Source organism: Abramis brama (genome assembly GCF_963993115.1).
Source record: "Abramis brama genome assembly, chromosome: 2".
NCBI classification, from domain to species: Eukaryota; Metazoa; Chordata; class Actinopteri; order Cypriniformes; family Leuciscidae; genus Abramis; species Abramis brama.
Genome location: NC_139964.1, coordinates 60,654,454 through 60,679,715, shown reverse-complemented (window position 1 = coordinate 60,679,715; position 25,262 = coordinate 60,654,454). Strand labels below are relative to the sequence as shown.

The 25,262-nt window shown below is 38.8% G+C and overlaps 1 protein-coding gene across 1 annotated transcript; it reads right to left on the bottom strand.

Annotated features, from left to right (window-relative positions):
- Window positions 1-4,035: 4,035 nt before the first annotated feature.
- On the bottom strand, window positions 4,036-23,548 carry LOC311078175 (endonuclease domain-containing 1 protein-like). The gene is made up of 3 exons (XM_084106889.1): window positions 23,343-23,548; window positions 20,483-20,799; window positions 4,036-4,836 (listed from the first exon to the last, which is right to left on the bottom strand). Exons 2-3 carry the CDS (start codon window positions 20,762-20,764, stop codon window positions 4,207-4,209), a joined length of 912 nt encoding a protein of 303 aa, XP_083963015.1. The 5' UTR covers window positions 20,765-20,799; window positions 23,343-23,548; the 3' UTR covers window positions 4,036-4,206.
- Between the last annotated feature and the right edge of the window lie 1,714 nt (window positions 23,549-25,262).

Sequence of the window (25,262 nt, the reverse complement as noted above, 5' to 3'; positions counted from 1 at the left end):
GTGTAACATTCCATCCATGGATGAGAAATGCACTAATACATTTTATAGGTGCAGTTCACTTAACCCAGGGCTTTGATAACCAGTCCAGTGATTGACTTTAGTAACTTTTGACCTGGTTACATATATATATATAAAAAATATTTTATTATTAAACATTGTTGTTGTATTATTATTATTAATTTGAAATATTTCACCTTAATTAAAGTGTAGAAGTGCATATTTTGAATGAATGACCAAGAGCAGCAAAGCAAAGGCATTTTTCTATGGCCTGATTTGCTCATATGTGGATAAACTGTATATCTGCAAACAAACACTGTTAGAGCTTTTTCAGAATTTACTTTTCTGAGCTAGGGGTGGGCGATATGACCTAAAATTAATATCACGGTATTTTTCATCTTTTGAACGGTGACGGTATAATATCACGGTATAACTTTTTTTTTTTCACCAATAAAGAAATTTTCATTGATTTACTCCTTGATATTTATTCCTTTATAAGCAGTTATATATTACTGTATTCTAAATATAATTAGCCTATGTTTTATCCACAACTTTAAATGCTTTAATTTAGGCTATTTTGTAACAGCGCCACAGTTTAGCGCACCACGTAGAACACTCGGGAACCGCACCTGTGGCTGGCTGCACTGCTGCTTCGTGCTCAGTAAGGAATATAGGTAGTAATCTCTATGTGTCTGTCTGTCCGTTTGCATTTTGATTATTTCGAGAACCGTTCATCCAATCGACTTCACAAGGGAGTGCAGTGTCGCATTTGGTGCAATATAGACAGACACGCGAGACGCGACACGTTCAGAATTAATAGTAAACTACAGAACAGCGCGAGCGGGAAGCGGCGCACCTCACGCGAGCAGGGCGGCTATATTCTCCGAGAACGGACACTGCACTAGTGATATAAAACGCACACAGTCTGTTAATTAAGCAATACTTTTAAGGTAGTCTAATATTTTTCTGACTAACAAATTACTGACACAGTAAAGGGTAGATTTAAATAAAGAAAAACGAAATTTAAATAAAGAAAAACGAAATTTAAATAAAGAAAAAAACGAAATTTAAATACAGAAAAAATGAAATTTAAATAAAGAAAAACGAAATTTAAATAAAGAAAAACGAAATTTAAATAGGCCTAAAGAAAAACTAAATTTAAATAAAGAAAAAACGAAATTTAAATAAAGAAAAACGAAATTTAAATAAAGAAAAAAACGAAATTTAAATACAGAAAAAATGAAATTTAAATAAAGAAAAACGGAATTTAAATAAAGAAAAACGAAATTTAAATAAAGAAAAAACAAAATTTAAATAAAGAAAAACGAAATTTAAATAAAGAAAAACGAAATTTAAATAAAGAAAAAACAAAATTTAAATAAAGAAAAACGAAATTTAAATAAAGAAAAAACGAAATTAAGTTTGCCTAAATTAAAAACGAGATTAATTTAGATTGATAATAACGGGTAAAAAGTCTAATACATTTTGTTTATTCTATTTTCCACAATGTCAAAGCAACAGCAGCAATACAAGCTCAGGCATGCACTTCGGTTCATACAAACTCCGCTGTTCTGCGCTCTAGCCAGAGAACACTCTTGTTGCAGGAACACTCAGGCGTCGGTTCTATTTCTAGCATGCACGCGTTTTCCGCGTGGCTCGAGCCGCGCCTGAGACGCGTGTCTCACGCAGGCAGTGTGCAAACTCCAACCTTTTAACATGGGAGCCGAAATAAAAACAGACACCCAACGCAGCTGAGACTCTCACGCCAGCAGCCAGTGTGTCGCCGGCCTTATTAAAGCGCGAATGAGAACCGTTTCGCGGGGGATCCCAGGTGTCAATAAAACAAAAACAAAAACGTTTTTTCGTTGTTGTTTTATAAATGCTCTGACAATTGTTTAATAAATGTTCAATCAAAATGCAAAACATCGCGTCTTTTTTTTATTTTATTTTTTTTTTTATTTATTTTTTTTAGTCGACTAATCGTTGTGCAGGACAGGACTTTGGTCGACTAAGCATTTCTTTTTTTGACTACAGCCCTAATGTAAATGCAGCCGTTCAAGGAACATAATTGATTTATTACGGTATTGACGGTATTAGAAAATCCATGTCGTGGCGCAATGTCACACCGGTGATGACTATGACACCGGTGTACCGCCCACCCCTATTCTGAGCTATGTTTGCAATCACTTTAATATATAAAGTCAGTTCTCCTCAAGTTCATGCAGGTGTGCTACGACAGGTGCAGTTCATGATGTTACCTTGAACATGTTTTACATACAGAAATATCTTAATACTTTTTGTCTTCAATGGTTTATCTGCTGATTTATAATGTGAGACTCAACAAACTTCATTTTGTGAAATGGTCTGCTAGAAAAAAATTGTCTTGTTACTTGCTTTAATATTTTATTATATGCTGGGTTATTTTTTATTAATAGAAAGGTCATATTTCTGGTATCACTTTAATTACCGTACTGTTGTCAGTAAATTTGAAAAGACTCTAACCACACATGGAAAACCATTCTTACAGCCAATTAATACAAACTACAAATACTGAACAATAACAGGATATAACCTTTAATAGAATTAGAGTAATATTTCACTTACTTGAGGTTCAATATACCAATTGTTTTTTCTTGTGCAGCTCATTTTCCCTTTAAACCTGTAGGCTGAGTACACTGGGATCTTGTTGTGAGTATCATAATATGTGGCATAATAGTAATGATTATTTAGAGCTTGGCAGATCTGCTTGTACTGAAGTCCAGAAAATCTTGTTGGTGATATTCCATTTGCAAAACTTTGACCACATTCCTGCTCAAAATCTGTCACAACTTTGGCCGAACCACCGGAGAGAAGAAACAGCATCAGCACATGAAGAACCAGCGCCATGATGAAGAGGATGAGATGACAAATTATCAAGATCTCTGTAAAAACAAATACCATGTTATAATTTTTTATAATTTATAATTTTCTGCTATAACAACTTATGTAATAAATAAATAAATAAACAAACGCTTGCCTCAAATTTAGAAGTACAAGTCAGAAATAAAGCTATTACAAACCATTCTCACTCCCAATGCGTCAAAAACTGAAGCATGGTCAAGCGCACCCGGCTGGCGTCACACTGCAGATGCCTGATATGGGATTCCATTTGTGCCAAAAATGAGCCGACTGCTTTGTGCTTTTTACTATACATTTGTCCTTGACAACAGTCATCATTGCCTAGTATGGGGTTACATTTGTGCCAAAAATGAGCCGACTGCTTTGTGCTTTTTACTATACATTTGTCCTTGACAACAGTCATTGCCTAGTTGTTCAGATAAATTAGTATATGTTGATATGTATGTTCTCTGTTTATGTAATCTTGCTCTGTCGTCTGGTTCCATCATCTATCTAACTGTCGTCTCTTTCTGTCATCTTAACTGTCGTCTCTTAACTTCGGTAGTTGAATACTATGTCGAAATAACGAGATATTATGTTGAAATAACATTATTAATAATAATTAATCTTTAAAAATATTTGATTGAATGCTGAATGTTGTGCTTGTTCAATTTAATAAAATTAATACTTTAATTTTGATAATTAAAATAATTGTATATTAAATATTAAGTGACCAATGTTTGCTAATTTATTAATAGTATTTATATATAATATATTTAGCACCCCCTCAGCACCTGCGTTAAAAATTTATCTGCTGCCGCCCCTGGTAATAACGGCCCACGTATTAAAAAATGGTCAGGTTTATATTGGGCTCAGGCTCATAAAGTTTTGTGTCGGGCTGGGCCCGGACACAATGTGCACAGGCTCGGGCAGGGTCGGGCTTGATTTTTTTGGGCCCGATCTAAGCTCTACAGTGAATTACAGTGAAGTTATTGAATATTTTTCATAAATATAAAAATAAAATAAATAAAAAAGTCACACTGAGGCGTTCCCCAATAGCGTCATTGACGCAGTGCGAGTTCCCTTTCTCTTTCAGACAATAGATCAAAGCTTTATTGTCACGGTTTCGCTGTAGAGAAGCACACGACGAAGGAGTAATGAATAAAACTAGTCTTTAATAAATCCAACAGGGAATACAAAAATAAACAAGCACAACCACTTTAATCGTAAGACGATACCAGACAATGAAGCACAGGAGACTGAGGGCTTATATACACAGAGGATGATTGACTGAAACAGAACAGGTGTAGAGATAATTAATAACCAGGGAAACTAACTAGGCAGGTACAACAGGAACAAAACACAGAGAAAACGAAACCAAAACTGACAACACGTTACATTTATTTTGAATGCTTTACTTAGTTGTTTCTTTGCCAATGGGGGTAATGTAGAGCTATGAAACACCTCAAAAGAACTGACTTGATAATGTTTTGCTAACTCTGTCTCTAAACCTTTCACAGTCATGTCCCGGGGAGGGATGTTCTTGTTCTCTCCAATAAATCCTCTTGAGATTTGACATTTCTTATTGTTGTCTAAGCAGCAGTATGCAGTCCAGAAATAATTAGGCACATTCACTCTATTTTTTATTTTACTTGTACCTGGTGTCACCCCTGTTACAATGTAAACAGTATACTTTGGTAGACATTGGTTAGATAGATCACCCGCAATTTTTGCTTCTAGTACCCTCCACTGACCTCGATTAAAAGAGGAGTCTTGTGGAGCAGCATTAGTGAGAGTGAAGGTGGCGTCAGCACAGCTCTGTGATTTCGCCTGGGAGACTGGTGCTAGATGACCTTTGTCGTACTCAGTGTTCTCATAATCTGCATTGAGAGCTTGATGGACTCCACGTTTTTTCACAGACCCCTCAGATGTCATGTCTGATCCTGCTGTCACATCATCAAGCTGCAATATTGAATCAATTGAATATTAAGAACAGTTCACATTAGAAGAGAAACAAAAGCATAATACTTAAAGTCCCCCACTGTCAATAATTGTATATTTTAAAACTCATCTTTGATAATCAAAATTACATATTAAACTCTAGTCTACCTTGCCTCATTTAGTACATGCAGAACCATGAATATGCAAATTGGTCCTCGGCAGTGTGTGAAATTCGGGGGGGTCCCCATCTCCCGATTGTTGCGCAATACCGATCAAATTTTTCTCAATATGCAGTAGGCCTATAACATTACAATATTTCATGGATGGAAGCCAAGAAAATCAGTCTTTAGCAGGGGCGTAGCCATCATTTCAAAAGTGAGGGGGACAGAATGTCAAGTGTAATACCAGTTTTTTTCCAACTTTTGTTGACAGATTTTTGCTTAATTGGCTTAATATGCTATTTATTTTTAAAGCAATAAAACAGAAAGAAAGAAAGAAAGATGTTCAGTACTTTATATTGCACATGCAGGGTTTTTCCTGGCTCAAAACTAGGCAGAGGTGGTAAAATCCTGATCATGTATTTTAATAATAAGATAATTAAATTTGTATGTTTCGTAGACCATCATATAGCCTACTGTGTTTGTGGGTGGAGCTCGGTACCTCTAGGGGGGTCCGGGGGCATGCCCCCCTGGAAGATTTTTTTTACATTTTAAAGATAAATTCATTAATCTGGTGCACTTTGAGTCACCCGAATCTGCTGTTAAAAATAAATAATCCACCCGCCAACCACCCAAACCTATGATATTTGATCATCAGATTACAATTATTCAAATTCTCAGTGTTAAGCATGATAATATGGTAAAATATCACACTGAAGTAGGCTGCTTTAAAAATAACATTTATTTAAAATAAAAGTTCTTCTTTTAGCAAAATTACATTTCCTATAGACTAAACAGAGGCTCCCTTCAAACTTAAATTGTCAATGTTTCATTACATCACTGTTGGAAAACACTCTTATCAGAAATACGTTTTTTTTACCTTTATAAAGGGCATTTTTTCCTCAATTTTATTAAATGTAGCCTATGCTCCATCTTTCATTTCAAATTGAAACAGTGAAACTTTGTTACCATCAGTGTATTATCAACTATAGGCTATCAATCGCCACTTGACATTAAATGAAATTAAATCAGAATCATCCTTGCATTATCTGTGATTCCCTATTTATTATTAATATTATACTATCTATCTATCTATCTATCTATCTATCTATCTGTCTTACTAAACTAAAACTTTCCAATTGAAAACCTTCAAACTTCAAGCTTTTAAAACTTTCTGGTAAGGCTTTTTCAAGAGAACTTAAAGTTTGTCATCATGTACACGTTACAACACTGCCTGATTCAAGCAGGCTGTTAATGCATGAAAATACAAACTCGCAATCACCATGTTCATTCTAATTTGAAGGGCTTTGATAACATCTGTGAAAATAATAGACATTACGAATAAAAAAAGATTGAAAATAAGTGCACGTTTGTGCGGGTAGTGAATATTTTCAATTTACAACAAAACTTGTTAATTATTCAACAAGAGAAATAGCCAGAGTTATTCATTATTGTGCAAAACAATTCGGATACCACATGACAACTTACTTACAGTGCTTGACTTTTTCGTGAAAAAGGATTGAAGAGTTTTTTGCCGTTTTGAACTCATTGCGACCTCTATGAAAAAAATGGATTGGGCGCGGCCGCGCGGGTGCGAGCATGGGCGTGTCGTGATGCACGAGTGACTGATTACCATGGAAACGTGAAAGTCACGTATGTAGACTATCCTTGACTCTTTGGATTTTAAATCTCGATGTAGGCTATACACACCCGCGAAAACCTCAGCTTGTCGTGGACACACTTGCCCTATGAAAAAGTGCGGGGGACGAATTTACATTTTATAAAAAGTGGGGGGGACACGTCCCCCGCGTCATCTACGCCTATGGTCTTTAGCCTACATGACAACACACAAACGCACACACTTAACAATTTTTGATAATCCGATATGCTATAGTATTCATAAAGCTACACTGACATAGGTGGTTGCATTGGCTAAAGTTGTTTGGAGGCACGCTGTTTTACAACAAGGAGAGGCAAAGTTGTGCATTACAATGCAGACATGACAATAATTGGCGTGAAGTGAAAACACAGCTTTACAAGCTTCTGCTCATGTATTTTCAAAGGTAAGGCAGGTGGAAGAAGATAGGGATTTCTTTAACAATAAGAGATTTCTTTAACAATAATTTTAGATAATACACCAATTACTTCTTTCCAAAAGGACTGTAAGCGCTCACATTGCCAAATACAATGAAATAATGTTCCCTTATGAGTTGTACATTTTACACAGATATCCGGAATATATATTACCCACTGGCAAAAGTTCTGACCACATCCAAAACGTCTGAGTACATCAAATAAATAAGACCACTCGACTCTGTCAAATGCTTTTTCTGCATCTAACGACAAAATACATGCATCTATAGAGCCGTCCTTCTCATAAACAATATTAAGTACTCGCCTGATATTATGGAAGGCCTTTCTATTTCGGACAAAACCATTTTGGTCAATTCCTATTAGGGAAGGTAAATTATCAGCCAATCGAAGGGCTAAAACGTTGGCTATAACTTTGGCATCGGAATTCAGAAATCAGTCTGTATGATTCACATCTGTCTTTAGGCTTATCAGGTTTGGGGATGAGTGTTATAAACGCATCTCTAAGAGAAGGGGGAAGGCAGCCCTCGAGTAGAGACTCTTTATACATTTAGCAGAATCACTCATTTATCTTTAAAGGTTTTGAATATATCAAAGGTATCCCATCAGGGCCAGCTTACCACTCTTCATCTTCACTATAGCATTTAAAACTTCTTCACTAGTTAACGGTTCGTCCAATAGTCTTTTGGCTTCACTGTTTATAGATGGGAACTTGAGATTGTCTAAAAATATAGTTTGCTGCATACTCTGACCTGTAGATTCTGATATAACGATTGAAAATACTAGGTGAAAGCTTCATTAATCTTAACCAGATCTGATGTCAGATTTCCAGCTGTTGTGTAAATGCTATTTATTGCTTTACTCGACTGTAGTTGTTTAATCTGCCAAGCTAAAAGACTGCCTGACTTCTCTCCATATTCATAAAATGTTTGCTTGAGACGGATTAAGCTGGCTAGAGCTTTTGCTGCAGATAGTTCATTATACTGCGCTCTAAAAATGAGCAGTTGCTGCTTAAGAATACTGATCTGTGTATATATCTTGTTCCAATTTTCTTATTCTTTCATCTGAATTTTGTTTCCAATTTAATTTTATTATTTAAGGAACTTGTGTAGCAGAAGAATAAATCTAGAAGAATAAATCTATATGAATTCCAATGAACTGGATTTTGAATCATGGAGCCATCTTGGGTCTAACCTCCATCTACAAGGTCCCTTAATAGTTTTTGACACATTATATTAAGTTTAACTGGGCCATGATCAGAAATCACAATAGACTCATAGGAACAGTCAAAAATCTGGTGAAATAAATTATTAGAAATCAAAAAGTAGCCTATTTGTGAATATGATTTTAGTGATGACCTATAGCATGAATATTCAGTTTTGTTGGGATATATTATATTTATAGGATATTTACTCCTCCATGGATCACATAAATCAAGTTCTGGATTTAAAAAAAATAATTTATATATATAAAATATGAAATTATCAAATATTGTTGTTGTATTATTATTATTTATTTGAATTATTTCACCTTAATTAAAGTGTAGAAGTGCATATTTTGAATGAATGACCAAGAGCAGCAAAGCAAATGTAGCACTCGTTTGGATTATCAGCAGTAATAAAGTAGCTTTTTACTTTATTATTATAATACGAATAATATTTGAATCCTGTCAGAAGAACTAGGGATCGCTATGGAGACGGCGGGTTAGCATAAGAAGTAACAGACAGAAACAAGATTAATTTAGAAATATAATTGTTTCAATTTGATTTGGAAGAAAAGTAGAAAGTCAATAAAATAAAAGAAATTACAGAAACACAATAAACAATAAAACTGACTGTGCAAATTTCCACCTCGAGTGCACTCTTGTCGGTGTTTTCAAATATGTAGGCCTACCCACATAGTCAGTTCAACATTCAGGAAAAATAAATAAATAAAATAGAAAGATATCACAAAAGAGTATAATCTCTCTCTCAAAGGGATTTCAAGTGTCTCTCATGAAAAGTTAAATGTCTCTCAATTCTGGGTGATAGTTGACCATACACCCTCAAGAAGAAAAGAAAAAAAAGAAACAGTTCTTTAAGTCGAATTTGTCGTGCTTCAATGAGTTTCAGTGGAAACTCAAGGAAAGGATATCGAGCCTCCTCTCCACCACGCGATGTCTCCTTTTCTACAACTGGGTTGGCTCGCCATCAAACTCGCAGTCTACAGGATGTTACAGGAGGTCGTGCAGATCTTCACGAATCAAGAAGGAAGAAAGAAAAGAAAAAAAAAAGAAAAAAACAAAGGAGAGAAAAAAAAACCTGGCCTCTAAATCACTAGTTCTCTTTCATACAGACACGTAGCCAACAATGGTGACGCTGAACTCTTTATGATCGATTTTTTTCTTTTTGCTCTCACTCGGGCGCACCTCGTGTGTGATCGTAAAATGGCGTCGATGAACTGCAATGTGCAATGGCCATGCGCTCTCACTCAGGTGCACCTCGTGCGTGATCGTTAAATGGCATCAGTGAACAATAATAATTTATTCCTCTATTCAGTCGGCTTCTTGTTCAGAATGCATCAAATTAACTATATCTCAACTTCTCAATACTTTTTTCGAAGATTTTTAACCTCAGATACATAAAATGGATTGCAACGATGGGATTGCGTCTGCTCTTCTCAATCAAGCTCGTCTCTTCTGTCATCGCGCATGCTCGTCGACACTCATGACGTTAATGACAAGAGAGCTCTCATTGGTTGATCGCTGAGAATTTATTTTAGAATATATTCACATATTTTACTTAATATTCTTAATCTTAATAATCTCTTATCGACTTTTATTAAGGGAAAATCATATAACTAAATTGTGTAAATTAAATATTAACTTTATTTAACCTGTGTTACATTCTCCCCTCCTAAATTCATGCAAGTCCCTTTGCATGTTCTGCTCGGCTGACTGGTGACCACACCGTGTAAACCATTAGGCAGCAAGGGAAGGACATTCAGAGTTTCATCTCCACCAAGAGATTTAACAAAAGCCGAATTCAGACCTTGGAACAAAGATTGGACCACATATATTAATGGGTTTCCTGGCTGAAAATAAGTAAGTCGCTCTGGTTCTCCTCTCTGTCTAACGGAACGCCTCGGTAAGGTGTCTATCTCATCTTCTGATTGTTGTTCGGCTTTTTCACAAACATCTGAACTTTCAACAACACTGGTTACTTCAATTTCATCAACAGAACTGCCCGTTACGGCTTCGACTTGGCCCTGACCAGGTAAATTACTCTGTCCAAGGGTGCCGGAAACATTAAGAGGTAAGTGCTCATCGAGTGTGTCGACAGGTAAGTATTCACCAGGTTTATCAACTGGTAAGGCTTCAATAAGTAAATTATTACTCTGGTCGCCCTGCAAGGTGTCGCCGATAGGGAAAGTTTGTTCGGCCGAGTTATCAGTAGAATCAGCGTTCACTGTCTCTCTTTCCGTACAGATATCATGAACTGTAGAGAAATGTGCTGTCTCTATACTTGGAGTATGGCTGTACTCGCAATACGAATTTCCTTCTTCGGAATCAGAGAGACAAGTGTCATCAATTAACGGAACCTTAGGATTCTGTCGTGTTCGAGGTTTCGAGATGGATTCGTTTAGAGTGGGTGGTTCAACTTCGGAAGACGGTAAAAACCCACACGGGAGCAACATATCTCTGTGAAGAGTACGCAGAGGACCGTCCTTTCTCTCTGGACGAACAGTATAAACTGGCAATTCAGCTGCCTGACTCACCACAACATACACCTCAGACTCCCACTTGTCTGCTAACTTATGCTTCCCGCGTAGCCTAACGTTCTTCACCAACACTCGATCACCAATCTCCAAAGAGCAATGAGTTACAGATTTGTCAAACCTAGCTTTGTTTCTTTCTGCACTTTTTGACATACCACGTGACGCAAGCGAATAACTTTCTTTCAGATTGTTTTTTAGATGACTGACATACTCCGAATGAGACTGTCGTGGACCATCTTGATACGGCAACCCAAAAGCAAGGTCAACGGGTAACCTGGGTTGACGTCCAAACATCAATTCATAGGGAGTGAACCCAGTGACCTCATGTTTCGTGCAGTTGTACGCATGAGCTAAAGGTTTTACGAAATCTCTCCAACGAACCTTGTCTTTTTCTTCTAAGGTACCCAACATACTGAGCAGGGTCCTATTAAAACGTTCGACAGGATTTCCCCTGGGATGATAAGGGGTTGTTCGGGTTTTCTTAATACCTGCCACCTCACAAAGCTCTTTGATGGTGCGCGATTCAAAATCTCGGCCCTGATCGCTATGAAGACGCTCGGGGAACCCATAGTGTACAACAAAATTTTCCCAAAGACATTTCGCTACCGTTCTTGCCTTTTGGTTGGGTGTGGGGACTGCCACAGCATATTTGGTAAAGAAGTCAGTGATTACCAAGATGTCTCTCGTATTACTTTTGTCTGGCTCTAATGAGAGAAAATCCATACAGACCAACTCTAAAGGTCTTGTGGCTTGGATATTAACTAACGGTGCAGCTTTTTGAGGCAATGATTTCCTCCTCACACAACGACCGCATGTCCTGATCTTTTGTTCTACCTCCGCAGCCATCTTCGGCCAGTAGAACCGAGACCTTACCAAGTCTAGAGTTCTCTCCACCCCCATATGACCCATACTGTCATGCAAACTGGTCAATACAGAGGGCCTCAGTTTCTCAGGTAGCACAAGTTGATAAGTAACTAATTCCTCTACCTGCCGTTTCCGGTAAAGCACCCCACTTTTTAACTCAAGACGGTTCCACTCTCTTAGAAAAAAAGGAAGATCTGGGAGTTCCCTCCTGACTGTTGGTGGAGGCTTTTCTCCCGACTCTAGGCAAGATACTACTTCCCGAATGACTGGATCTGCCCTTTGCTCATCACAGAGGTTCCCTGACAGGTAAGATACGACAGGTAACCCCTCAAAATCACCTTCTTGTTCGTAACTATCAGGTACAGCATCAGGGTAAAGTGCAAGAGATTCAACAAACGCAGCACCACACCCAACGTCCGTTGGCTGTCTGACCAGATGCTTCTCACATATAGCCTGAACTATGTCGCTTGCGGTGTCACAAGAATCTGCAGCTTCCGTGAGATGATTCTGCATAAACTGTTGAATTCGTTCGTACTCTTTTTGAGATAAAGGATTTTCAGGCAACTGCTCCTGTGGTCGCCTTGATAGACCATCAGCATCCGCATTTAGCTTGCCTGCTCTGTACTGTAACTTAAAAGAAAAAGTGGAAAGGGCAGCAAGCCACCGGTAGCTAGTCGCATCTAGTCTCGCCGTGGTTAGAACATACGTTAGAGGGTTGCTGTCGGTAATGACGGTGAATTGGCTACCATACAGATAGTCTCTAAACTTTTCAGTTACTGCCCATTTAAGGGCAAGAAACTCAAGCTTGTGCGCCGGGTAATTGGACTCACTGCGGGACAACCCTCTACTTGCATATGCAATGACTCGCATCCTCCCTTCCTGTTCCTGATACAAGGCTGCTCCTAAACCCTTGGTGCTGGCATCTGTATGTAGGAAATAGGTAAGTTTAGGGTTTGCAAAGCCCAACACAGGCGCAGTAGTTAGTTTGTCGATAACAGACCGAAACGCTTCCTCACAAAGCGGCGTCCAACGGTTTCCGAACGACTCTTTAGGGTTATGGTATGGACCCTTACTCTCACTCCGCTTACCACTTTTCCTAGTCGGCGGATACCCTACAGTCAAGTCGGTGAGTGGTTTCACAACCCTAGAATAATCTTTAATAAATCGGCGGTAATACCCCGAAAAGCCCAAAAACGATCTTAACTCTTTAAGGTTTGTGGGACTCGGCCAGGTTTTTAAGGTTTGCACTTTCTCTGGATCGGTCTCTACTCCACGCTCTGACACTATGTGCCCTAAATAACGTACAGACGTCTGAAAAAACTTGCACTTTTCAGGGGCGAGCTTTAGCCCATACTCTCTGAGCCGAGAAAGAACTTTTAACAGCCGTCTTTCATGCTCTTCCAAAGTTTCAGAAAATATGATCAGATCGTCCAGGAAGACAAGTACTTCCCTGAGATTGATATCCTCCATACACTTCTCCATCAATCTCTGAAAAGTACTTGGGGCGTTAGTGACCCCCTGAGGCATGCGATTAAACTCCCAAAACCCCAGGGGGCAGACAAAGGCGGTTTTAGGTTTGTCTGCCTCTTCCACCTCTATCTGGTAATACCCAGATTTCAAGTCGAGAACGGAAAACCATTTTGATCCAGTTAAAGCGGAAAACGTCTCCTCGAGATTGGGTAATGCATATGCGTCTTTAACTGTTTGAAGATTTAACTTCCTATAGTCTATGCACAACCGTACATCTCCATTTTTCTTCCGCACCACTACAATAGGCGAAGAAAAAGACGACTCAGACTCTCGTATAACGTTACTTGCAAGAAGATCGCGCAGATGTTTGCGGACAGCTTCCAGATCTTGTGGATGAATCGGTCGCGCCCTATGTTTAAAGGGAGTTTCATCGTGCAGTTGTATACGATGTTTCACCTTTTGCGTATGCCCAAAATCTAAATCGTGTTGACTGAAAACATCAGGCATTTCTCTGAGTTTTTCTGAAATCCGGTCCCGCCATTCTTGTGGCAATGGGGACTCACCGAAATTCAAGGCGAAATTAGAATCCTGAGTAGGTAAGTGCTTACTAACAGGGGAAACACTCGGCTGGGGGAGCACGGACTCAACTGCATGCAGCTCTGCTATTATGCATCTTGGGGGAATGGCTATATCGTGCTCGGTTTCGTTTTTTAGTACCACAGGTAACCAGACAGACTGACTAGAAGGAGTAAGTAAGCAGCGCTTCACAAACACACCACCAGGTAAAGAGGAATCAGACGGGTGTTCTACCACTACACACTTATCTATCCCACCGGGTACCGCAAGAGAGCCTTTCACCACGACAGTTTGACCAGCGGACATGACCTCCGGTATGTTGCCTCTTAATCTCACCTGACTCAGAACGCCACTCATGTTCTGCTTTCGCCTCGTTTCAAGAGTTTTCAAAACCACTCTATACCCAAATAGAGATGGCTGGTGCTTCGGGGATACTGCCACTAACTGCTGCTCATAGAGGATGTCGAGAGTGTTTGTACCTATTAAGATCAAAGGCTGAGTGTGAGACTTTACATCTGGAACGACTAGAGCTACCGTGGCCACTTCAATAGTCGCACCCAAAAACTCCTCAGGGAAAGTGATGTCTACCTTTACGTAACCTTCGTACGGAACGGAAAACCCATTGGCACCTTCTACTTCCAAAATATCGTCAAGAGGGTTAATCGGGTGCTCTGAGACGTGTCGTTCATAAAAAGACTTAGGCACAGTTGTGACCTGCGATCCAGTGTCGAGTAGACAATGACATTTCTTACCAGCTATGCTGACTTCGGCAACACATCTAGCACCAACTAAGCCCTTAGGTAGGTTTGCACTCTGCTTCCTAGGAGCTTGGCATTTCTTGAAGACACGATTTACAATGGGACCACTCAATTTAAGCTCAGTTCCTGTATGTCCCGCGACAGGAACTGCCTCTAGTTTAAATCTACGCTAGTGGAGGGATTCTGTGACTCCCACTGTAACTGTTTCTCCCTTAACAGCCTACGTTTAGTAGCGACAAGCTCGGGGTTTGGCTCAGAACTACAGGACGATGCAATGTGGCCATCCTCACCACATGTGAAACAGTACCACGGCCTAGGTCTATCAGTTGGCTTCTTATTGACCGGAACTACACTCGCAGCAGCCCCTGACTTCCTTTGGTCAGGTGGTGCAGGCCTTTTGACTACCTCTCGCGACGGAGTTCTCTTTGGATGTTTTGGTCGGACTGCAAGATTAGCTAACTGACTCTGCAACTTGACAATCTGCTTCTTTAACTCGCGCGTTTCAGTTTCAAGAGGACTCACTCTAGGAGCTTCATCTTGTTCCAACTCAGCAGAAATCCACGCTTTCTGAGAGTGCATAAACGCTCTCTGCTTAGAAGACCCAAGGTGTTGCTTCATTCGAGTTGCTTTCGCAGTATGTCTATCCTCCTCTGTACGAAGCACAAGGAGAAGCTGTGCAAAGGAAGGAGGATTGTTTCGCTTTTGCTCTAGTCGTAGTTCGGCGATCAAGTCATTATCCCAGCAGCCCCTGCAAAACTGCTTTAGGAGATGCCTATCTGCCTCTGCTGGGACAATACCATCTCTTTTGACGGTTGCACTTAAAGCTGACTGTAACCTGTACAGATAAGTAGATGGCCTTTCACCTGCATCCTGCAACGTGTTCATGAATTTCGCTAACAATTCGTCCCCGTCCTCCACAGCCCCGAAAGCGGAGTCCAACAGCTGGAGGTAAGCGGAAGGAGGAGATTCGGGATTCAGATGCTTTATAACATCCGCCGCAGGCGGCAAAAGACTGTCTAGTATTCGCCTAGACGCATGCAAATCGGACAAAGAGGGATCTTTCAAAATGAATTCGACACTAGAACGCCAAATGTCGTAATCTACCTCGTTTCCAGGCCTAGGGCATTTTCCTGAAAACACTCTAAGCCTGGGCTGTATCTGCCCTTGAGCAACCACTTCACTGCTCCGCACAACATGCTCAACTACTAGCCTTTGGACCTCGGGTGGGTTGAGAAATTTGGACGACGTGTGAAGGGTCGGTTCAATCAGATTGATAGGAGTAGGTTGGGACGGTACGTCATCTATCTGACTCGGTGGATTACGAATTGTGTCGAAGTTCCCATTAGGAGATGCCCAATATGGTTTCTCACAGGTGTCTTCACCAGTACTACCAGAAACAGCAGGCTCTGGTGGGAGGTCAGCACTCATTTGCGACAGCATTTCACTCAGTATAGACTCAAAGTTGTTTCCGCTCAGTTCTGCTATTTCTTTTAATCTGTCCAGGTAGGATTTTGTTATGCTACTACCAAGTTGCTGTGTAAACACACTGGCTAATGCTCTCACATCGCACTTAACACCTGGTTCGCTTGACAGCTGGTGAGTATACGGCAATTTTGGTCAGAGTGATTGCAACGCTTGATTACTGTTGTACTCAACGATTACGTTTTGGTAGAACTCGGATTCTTTGTCATCGATGCGCACGGTTTTGGCAAATGACCCGTATCGTTTCAGAGCATCAAACAATTCGTCATCGCTCTCAGTGTCTGTTAAACCACTGACTATTACGGAGTTTGGGATAATAATCCCTTCAGCTTCAATAATCTCCATTATCGTCGCTTGCTTAAAAGCAAAAGAGAGAAAAGGAAAATCAAATGTGTAGCTGTTAGTTCTCTGCAACAGCGCCGTCTCCTGGCTGGCTCGCCAAAGTTTATGTAGCACTCGTTTGGATTATCAGCAGTAATAAAGCAGCTTTTTACTTTATTATTATAATACGAATAATATTTGAATCCTGTCAGAAGAACTAGGGATCGCTATGGAGACGGCGGGTTAGCATAAGAAGTAACAGACAGAAACAAGATTAATTTAGAAATATAATTGTTTCAATTTGATTTGGAAGAAAAGTAGAAAGTCAATAAAATAAAAGAAATTACAGAAACACAATAAACAATAAAACTGACTGTGCAAATTTCCACCTCGAGTGCACTCTTGTCGGTGTTTTCAAATATGTAGGCCTACCCACATAGTCAGTTCAACATTCAGGAAAAATAAATAAATAAAATAGAAAGATATCACAAAAGAGTATAATCTCTCTCTCAAAGGGATTTCAAGTGTCTCTCATGAAAAGTTAAATGTCTCTCAATTCTTGGTGATAGTTGACCATACACCCTCAAGAAGAAAAGAAAAAAAAGAAACAGTTCTTTAAGTCGAATTTGTCGTGCTTCAATGAGTTTCAGTGGAAACTCAAGGAAAGGATATCGAGCCTCCTCTCCACCACGCGATGTCTCCTTTTCTACAACTGGGTTGGCTCGCCATCAAACTCGCAGTCTACAGGATGTTACAGGAGGTCGTGCAGATCTTCACGAATCAAGAAGGAAGAAAGAAAAGAAAAAAAAAGAAAAAAACAAAGGAGAGAAAAAAAAACCTGGCCTCTAAATCACTAGTTCTCTTTCATACAGACACGTAGCCAACAATGGTGACGCTGAACTCTTTATGATCGATTTTTTTCTTTTTGCTCTCACTCGGGCGCACCTCGTGTGTGATCGTTAAATGGCGTCAGTGAACAATAATAATTTATTCCTCTATTCAGTCGGCTTCTTGTTCAGAATGCATCAAATTAACTATATCTCAACTTCTCAATACTTTTTTCGAAGATTTTTAACCTCAGATACATAAAATGGATTGCAACGATGGGATTGCGTCTGCTCTTCTCAATCAAGCTCGTCTCTTCTGTCATCGCGCATGCTCGTCGACACTCATGACGTTAATGACAAGAGAGCTCTCATTGGTTGATCGCTGAGAATTTATTTTAGAATATATTCACATATTTTACTTAATATTCTTAATCTTAATAATCTCTTATCGACTTTTATTAAGGGAAAATCATATAACTAAATTGTGTAAATTAAATATTAACTTTATTTAACCTGTGTTACACAAAGGCATTTTTCTATGGCCTGATTTGCTCATATGTGGATCAACTGTATATCTGCAAACAAACACTGTTAGAGGTTTTCCAGAATTAACTTTTCTGAGCTATGTTTGCAATCACTTTAATATATAAAGTCAGTTCTCCTCAAGTTCATGCAGGTGTGCTACGACAGGTGTAGTTCATCATGTTACCTTGAACATGTTTTACATACAGAAATATCTTAATACTTTTTGTCTTCAATTGTTTATCTGCTGATTTATAATGTGAGACTCAACAAACTTCGTTTTGTGAAATGGTCTGCTAGAAAAAAATTGTCTTGTTACTTGCTTTAATATTTTATTATATGCTGGGTTGTTTTTTATTAACCCATTTAATCCCAAATTTTTCTCAGACACAAAAATATCCAAATCATGTGTCATTAGTATCCCTTTGAAACAATCAATCATAATTTTTTTAAATTTTCATGGAAAAGTGTGTGAAAAAGTGTGTTTTATGATCGGTCACAATTGTGGGTGTGTGTTTGTGTGTGTGTGTGTGTGTGTTTGTTTGTGTTTGTGTTTGTTTGTTTGTGTTTGTGTTTGTGTGTGTTTGGGTTTGTGTGTGTTTGGGTTTGTGTGTGTGTGTGTGTGTGTGTATAAGAGTGTATAAAATCCTTATAAAATACTTAAGATACTATCTTGAGGCCACGAGATACTATCTTGAGGCCACAGGATAGTATCTTGAGGCCACGGGATAGTATCTTGAGGCCACGGGATAGTATCTTGAGGTCACGGGATAGTATCTTGAGGCCACGGGATAGTATCTTGAGGCCATGGGATAGTATCTTGAGGCCACAGGATAGTATCTTGACGCCACGGGATAGTATCTTGAGGCCACTGGATAGTATCTAGAGGCCACAGGATACTATCTAGAGGCCACGGGATACTGTCTCGAGGCCACAGGATAGTGTCTGGAGGCCACGGGATTGTGTCTGGAGGTCACGGGATAGTGTCTGGAGGCCTCGGGATAGTGTCTGGAGGCCACGGGATAGTGTCTGGAGGACACGGGATAGTGTCTGGAGGCCACGGGATAGTGTCTCGAGGCCACGGGATAGTGTCTGGAGGCCACGGGATAGTGTCTCGAGGTCACGGGATAGTGTCTCGAGGCCACGGGATGTGTCTGGAGGCCACGGGATAGTGTCTCGAGGCCACGGGATAGTGTCTGGAGGCCTGGGGATAGTGTTTTGAGGCCACGGTATAGTGTCTCGAGGCCACGGGATAGTGTCTCGAGGCCACGGGATAGTCTCTGGAGGCCACGGGATAGTGTCTCGAGGTCACGGGATAGTGTCTCGAGGCCACGGGATGTGTCTGGAGGTCACGGGATACTATCTAGAGGCCACGGGATACTGTCTCGAGGCCACGGGATAGTGTCTGGAGGCCACGGGATAGTGTCTGGAGGCCACGGGATAGTGTCTCGAGGCCACGGGATAGTGTCTCGAGGCCACGGGATAGTGTCTCGAGGTCACGGGATAGTGTCTGGAGGCCACGGGATAGTGTCTGGAGGCCACGGGATAGTGTCTCGAGGCCACGGGATAGTGTCTCCAGGCCACGGGATAGTGTCTGGAGGCCTCGGGATAGTGTCTGGAGGCCACGGGATAGTGTCTCGAGGCCACGGGATAGTGTCTCGAGGCCACGGGATAGTGTCTGGAGGCCACGGGATAGTGTCTCGAGGCCACGGGATAGTGTCTGGAGGCCACGGGATAGTGTCTCGAGGCCACGGGATAGTGTCTCCAGGCCACGGGATAGTGTCTGGAGGCCTCGGGATAGTGTCTGGAGGCCACGGGATAGTGTCTCGAGGCCACGGGATAGTGTCTGGAGGCCACGGGATAGTGTCTGGAGGCCACGGGATAGTGTCTCGAGGCCACGGGATAGTGTCTGGAGGCCACGGGATAGTGTCTCGAGGTCACGGGATAGTGTCTGGAGGCCACGGGATAGTGTCTGGAGGCCACGGGATAGTGTCTGGAGGCCACGGGATAGTGTCTCGAGGTCACGGGATAGTGTCTTGAGGCCACGGGATAGTGTCTCGAGGCCACGGGATAGTGTCTTGGCAATTTAGGACATTTTGACGGGGGTTTTTTTTCAGCTTTTCTTCCTAGACCACTTGTGCGTGTGTGTGTGTATGTGTGTGTGTGTCTGTGTGTAAAATTAGGTAGAAAGTTAGGTAGCAGCAGAAAGTAAGGTAGAACAGTTAGCCTATGTGTATTAGCATGTAGATACAATGGGTTATCCCACCGGTCACTATTGTTGCCGTTGACATGTTTGTGAGTTCTATGACCACATTAAACAAAGTTGAGTAATTGTAAATGCATATATCAATACTAGACACCTTAAACATGATGTGTACCAAAAATCTATGTCCTATCTTTATGTTAACATATTTTAATAACCTTTTCTTTGGGAGCTTTCTTGCTGCTATCCTCTTCTCTTGGCGCAAACAGGAAGTAAACAGCTCTGGTCATGTGACAATTTACAGTAAACATGCGACACTGCACATATTTCATTGAGACCCTTTATTATTTCAATATCTGCTGGAAATGCATTGATAGATCATTCAGTAACATTTTTATAGCCTTAGAAATAAAACATTTTTTTACGGTCACTGTTGTGACCGGTGGGATTAAATGGGTTAATAGAAAGGTCATATTTCTGGTATCACTTTAATTACCATACTGTTGTCAGTAAATTTGAAAAGACTCCATCTATTCTACACCATGGAAAACCATTCTTACAACCAACTAATACAAACTATAAATACGGAACAATAACAGGATATAACCTTTAATAGAATTAGAGTAATATTTCACTTACTTGAGGTTCAATGTACCAATTGTTTTTTCTTGTGCAGCTCATTTTCCCTTTAAACATGTAGGCTGAGTACACTGGGATCTTGTTGTCGGTATCATAATATGTGGCATAATAGTAAAGATTATTTAGAGCTTGGCAGATTTGCTTGTACTTTGATCCAGAAAATCTTGTTGGTGATTTTCCACCTGCAAAACTTTGACCACATTCCTGCTCAAAATCTGTCACAACTCTGGCAGAACCACCGGAGAGAAGAAACAGCATCAGCACATGAAGGACCAGCGCCATGATGAAGAGGATGAGATGATGAATTATCAATATCTCTGCAAGAACAACCACATGTGATTTTTTTTTTTTTTTTTTATTCTTTTATGATAGCTTTTATTGTGTAATACTTAAATAACAAATAAACACTTCGCCACCTTGGAATTATAAGCTTCTATCTGCATTCTGAGCAGTTTTGAGGTATTGAGCTTAAACTTTTTTGCATTCAATTTGACTGTAGAAAGACCCTTTTTGTTTTCTAAATAAAAAGTCCCAAAATGAAATAAACATAATAAAAAAAAACACGTAATCTAAATAAGTTGCCACAGAATAAGAATATGTGAATAACTAAATATTGACAAAAAATGTCTGATAGAACCTTATAATTCCAAGGTGACGACTTACCTCAAATTTAGTACAAGTCAATCATCAAGCTATTATCAAGGAAGAGACAATAATGCGAGAATGTAAGAAACATTACACATAAAACCATCCGTGTAGGCCTAATTAAACGTCTACTTTTAAATACTCTATAAATAATAAAACGTAAAGGCCATAGGCAGCTCTACAAATACTACAGTATGTATATATGTTGTTGCACTGAGATAGGGCAGTGTTTCTAACCTCCTGATTTGTCATGAACACTTTTAAGGAAACGTCCCTTGAGTCGGGGCTTTACAGACGAGGCTTAAGCTAGTTCCAGACTAAAACGCATTTGAGCTGTTTTAACTGAAAGCAACTTGTACTGACATCTTAAAATATGTCAGTGTTATTGTTTTGTCTTAAGATGCAACCAGTAATGTTTTTCTAAGTCATGTTAATAAAAGCTACTTAAAAGCCCTAATTGAACTAAGGCCTAATCTGTTAGCATAAGCCCTGTCTGTGAAACGTCGTAGCATACTCTTCTTTTTAGTATCATATTTTCCCTCTGGTTTCGGCTGAAATTGTGCCAGATTTAGTTTTATAATAAGATTTCACAACTACTGGTAATTTTCTGAAAAGATTAAATGCAAAAGAAATGAATTGAAGTGATTAATATTTCTCCATGTATTTTTCTGGATTTAATTATGTGGTATAAATTAGTATACAATGTACAGTGGTGATGCTTTGGATTTATATCTATATTGTATTTATAGTTTTGTCTAACAGATAAAGTGTTGAGGCTTTTGTCTTCAGGCTTTGCATTATGTATTTTCCTGGCATCAAAATCACTCTTGTCATATATGTCCATGGAGCAATTTGTTGGTATGTTGTAAGCATCACTTTTGTGTCCAACTCCCTTTAATTTAAGCCAATCCTTTGTTTTACTCCATCTTTTCCTTACTAGCACTAGCCAAGTTGCAGGAAGTTTTGCCACTTAGTCCGACACCAATGCATACCCTCTATATCAGAAGAGTACATAGATCCTATGCAACATACCATGCAAATGATAATTATCTTTTATTATTATTATTATTTATTTATTTATTTTATTTTATTTTTTTGCAGAATAATATAAAAAAGAGTGTCCGGGTCTCAGGGATAAGTATGGGTGGATTATATTGGTGATTTTATGTTTGTGTCCATTGATCGTTTATGTGTGAATGCTATGTATATTGAAACACTGAAACAAATTTTCCCAACAGCGGACAATCAAAATGTCAATACAATGCATGCTAAGGTCAAAAATTGACTGAAATTATAATTATTGTGAAGACTAGACTGTCAATTTTAAATGCAAATCATAAAACTTCCTTATGGACAATTTTTTGGTGTCAAATAGAAGAGCAATCCTTGTAAACAATACGGAGAAAAGTCAATGTAACAAACAAATAAAATAAACAAATTAAGAAATGTTTTAGAAAACTATATCACTTACTTGAGGTTCTATATCAGTTCTTAAACCCTTAAGTGGTTTTAAGTGGTGTATGGTGGTGGTGGTTGAGGAGAGATCCCCTGGTATGATTGTAAAGCGCTTTGGGTGTACATATGAAAGCGCTATATAAATGACTCATTCATTCATTCAGATAATGCATGGGCTAGATAAGTCTTTTCACTAAATATAGCAGGGTAGATTTATATATATATATATATATATATATATATATATATATATATATATATATAGGAACAGAAATAAAATTATTGCCTACAAAAATACATTTCCACTGTTACTGCCCAAGAAAAATTTGCATTGAACTTTTTGTTACAACTTGATTGCAGGCAAATATTTTGGTTAAAATCTATCATCATTATATAGTTGAATGTATACTCGTCTGTTTTTATTGCGATGATTTGTTTACCCAGCTGCTATTAGAAAAACTAGATTGATGGACAAAAGTATTACAACTATATCATTTTAACTCAAAACCTTATATTTACTGAGATAATCCATAACCCTGATCTCACGTAAGCCAATATTCCATAAACATATAAAAAAAAATGTGTGTGCAAATATCAGTTGTTGGACTGTTTACATTAAATGGTAGCAAAAATGAAGATCACATAACACAGATCTAACAAACAAAATCAAATCAATAAAAAAACAGAATTTAAAATAGCATAACAAATAACAATTCAAATGTGAAATTAAAGATGTATCCAGTCAAAAACTGTTACTCACATAGAATGTGTTGTTTTTCACATGAACCTTGTTTTCACTCGTCCTTCTCATCTATAATTTCCTCTCTTTACTAACATTTATATACCCTCTCCATTGAGTTAATGTGCTTTCTCAACCATTTAATTTAATAACTCTGCAAAAATAAAAAGATAAAAAGGAAACTAAAACCATTCAGCTCCCTGCTTCTCTTTTCATAGAAGTTCAGTGCAGTTCAGCATGCGTTAGCTTTATTAAAAATGCTGAACCCACAGTTCTACTCATAACATAACCATACTCAACGCATTCTCATCCTAGGGCGTCATATACTGACGCTTTTGAAATTTCTTCAATATCCGACGCAAAGGGCACCCTTTAGCGTCAATATGAGACGCCGGTTATGGGTAGGTTTAGGTCTGGGGTAGGTTTAGGGTAAGACCGCTAGGAGGCGCCTCCTAGACTCATATTTATCTGCGTCTCATATTGACGCCTAAGGGTGCCCTGTGCTTTTATACTGTCCTAAGCTGCATCAGTTAACAGTTTACATACAGTCCACAACAAAATAATTACTGAATTTACACAAATGAACCATTTTAAAAGTTTAAATACCCTTGAATTGTCACGGTCACTATATTTCCCATCATCCTCCCTGGCCCTTACCTGCATGCGCTTCCTCTGTTCATTGTTCAGTTTCTAGCCACTCCTTCATTAGTTAATTTGGTTCAGCTGTATCTTGTTAGTTTCTATGGTTACTGTCATTGAGTTAATTTTCCCCATCTGTGTCTCGTTTCCCTGATATGTTCTCTGTGTATTTAAACCTTAGTTCTTAGGTCCGATGGTAAATCCATTGAAATGGTGTCCTCATGTAAAAAATTATCGTGATTTTAACGGTATAAGACCGTGAAAATGTTACAGTGAAAAACTGTTAATTGGTTAACAGAAAGTTTCTGTACTATATACGTTGAATAACTGTGATAGATACATTTAAATTAATTTTACAGTAAAATACCGTTAAATTACAGTTACATTAAGTTACAGTTTTTGGAAGTGCAAAAAAATGATCATTGTAAATTGACATTCCCACAATTCCCTGCGTGACACTTCACATTTGATGTATTTTTGTTGAAATTACTGTTTCTTCTTAGTTTTTTTCTAATCTGTTATGCACATTAGGGTTTTATGTGACATTTAATGTTGTTAAATTAATGTTTATTTCATTTTTAAAATGTAATGTGTGTTACACCATGATGGTGTTTATTGTTTGTGTGAATGACACTGTGCAGCTTCTATATATTAGTATTAACTTTCTTGTGAGAAAACTGCTTGTGCTGAGTTTTGATTCATCATGTGACTCTTTTCACCACTGTGATTGGTGGATATCAGTGTATTATAATGGTACAAAACAGATACTTCAATATGTTGGTAAATTAACATTATTTCAGATAATGACATACTTTTTTTTACTGTAAATTTAAGTTAATGTTGCTTCCATATTTTTTACGGTAGATTTCTGGCAACCAGCTGCCAGTTTTTACCGTAATTTTAACGGATTTTTTTGTACAGTGACTTGGCTGTATGGATAGATGATAAGCTTTCATTTAAAGTGCATATTGCTACATTAAGCTCAAAATAAAAATTGGCTTTTATTTTTTAAATAAATCTTGTTTCACTTTAAATGCCAGGAAAAAAACTTGAAAGGTACTTTTTTGTTGTTGCCTGTGATTGATAACAGTAATATATTGTATATGCATGCAGCTTCCTCTATTTTACAGAGTCTTGATTCACTGTACCATGTATCTCTGCTCGTTCTTAAAAATGTAAAGTCTCTTACTCATCATTGTACTTTTGTAACCTGGGTTTTGACAGATCTTGGGAAAACAGCTTTTTCCTATTATGTACCTTGAAAATGGAATAATTAGCATAAACATTTGAATACACTATATC

Coding starts and splice junctions, on each gene's coding strand:
- LOC311078175 (XM_084106889.1), bottom strand. CDS start 20,764: ATGGCGCTGGTCCTTCATGTGCTGATGCTGTTTCTTCTCTCCGGTGGT. Junction 4,837..20,482: donor ATTGGTACATTGAACCTCAA/GTAAGTGAAATA, acceptor TCAATATTGCAG/CTTGATGATGTGACAGCAGG.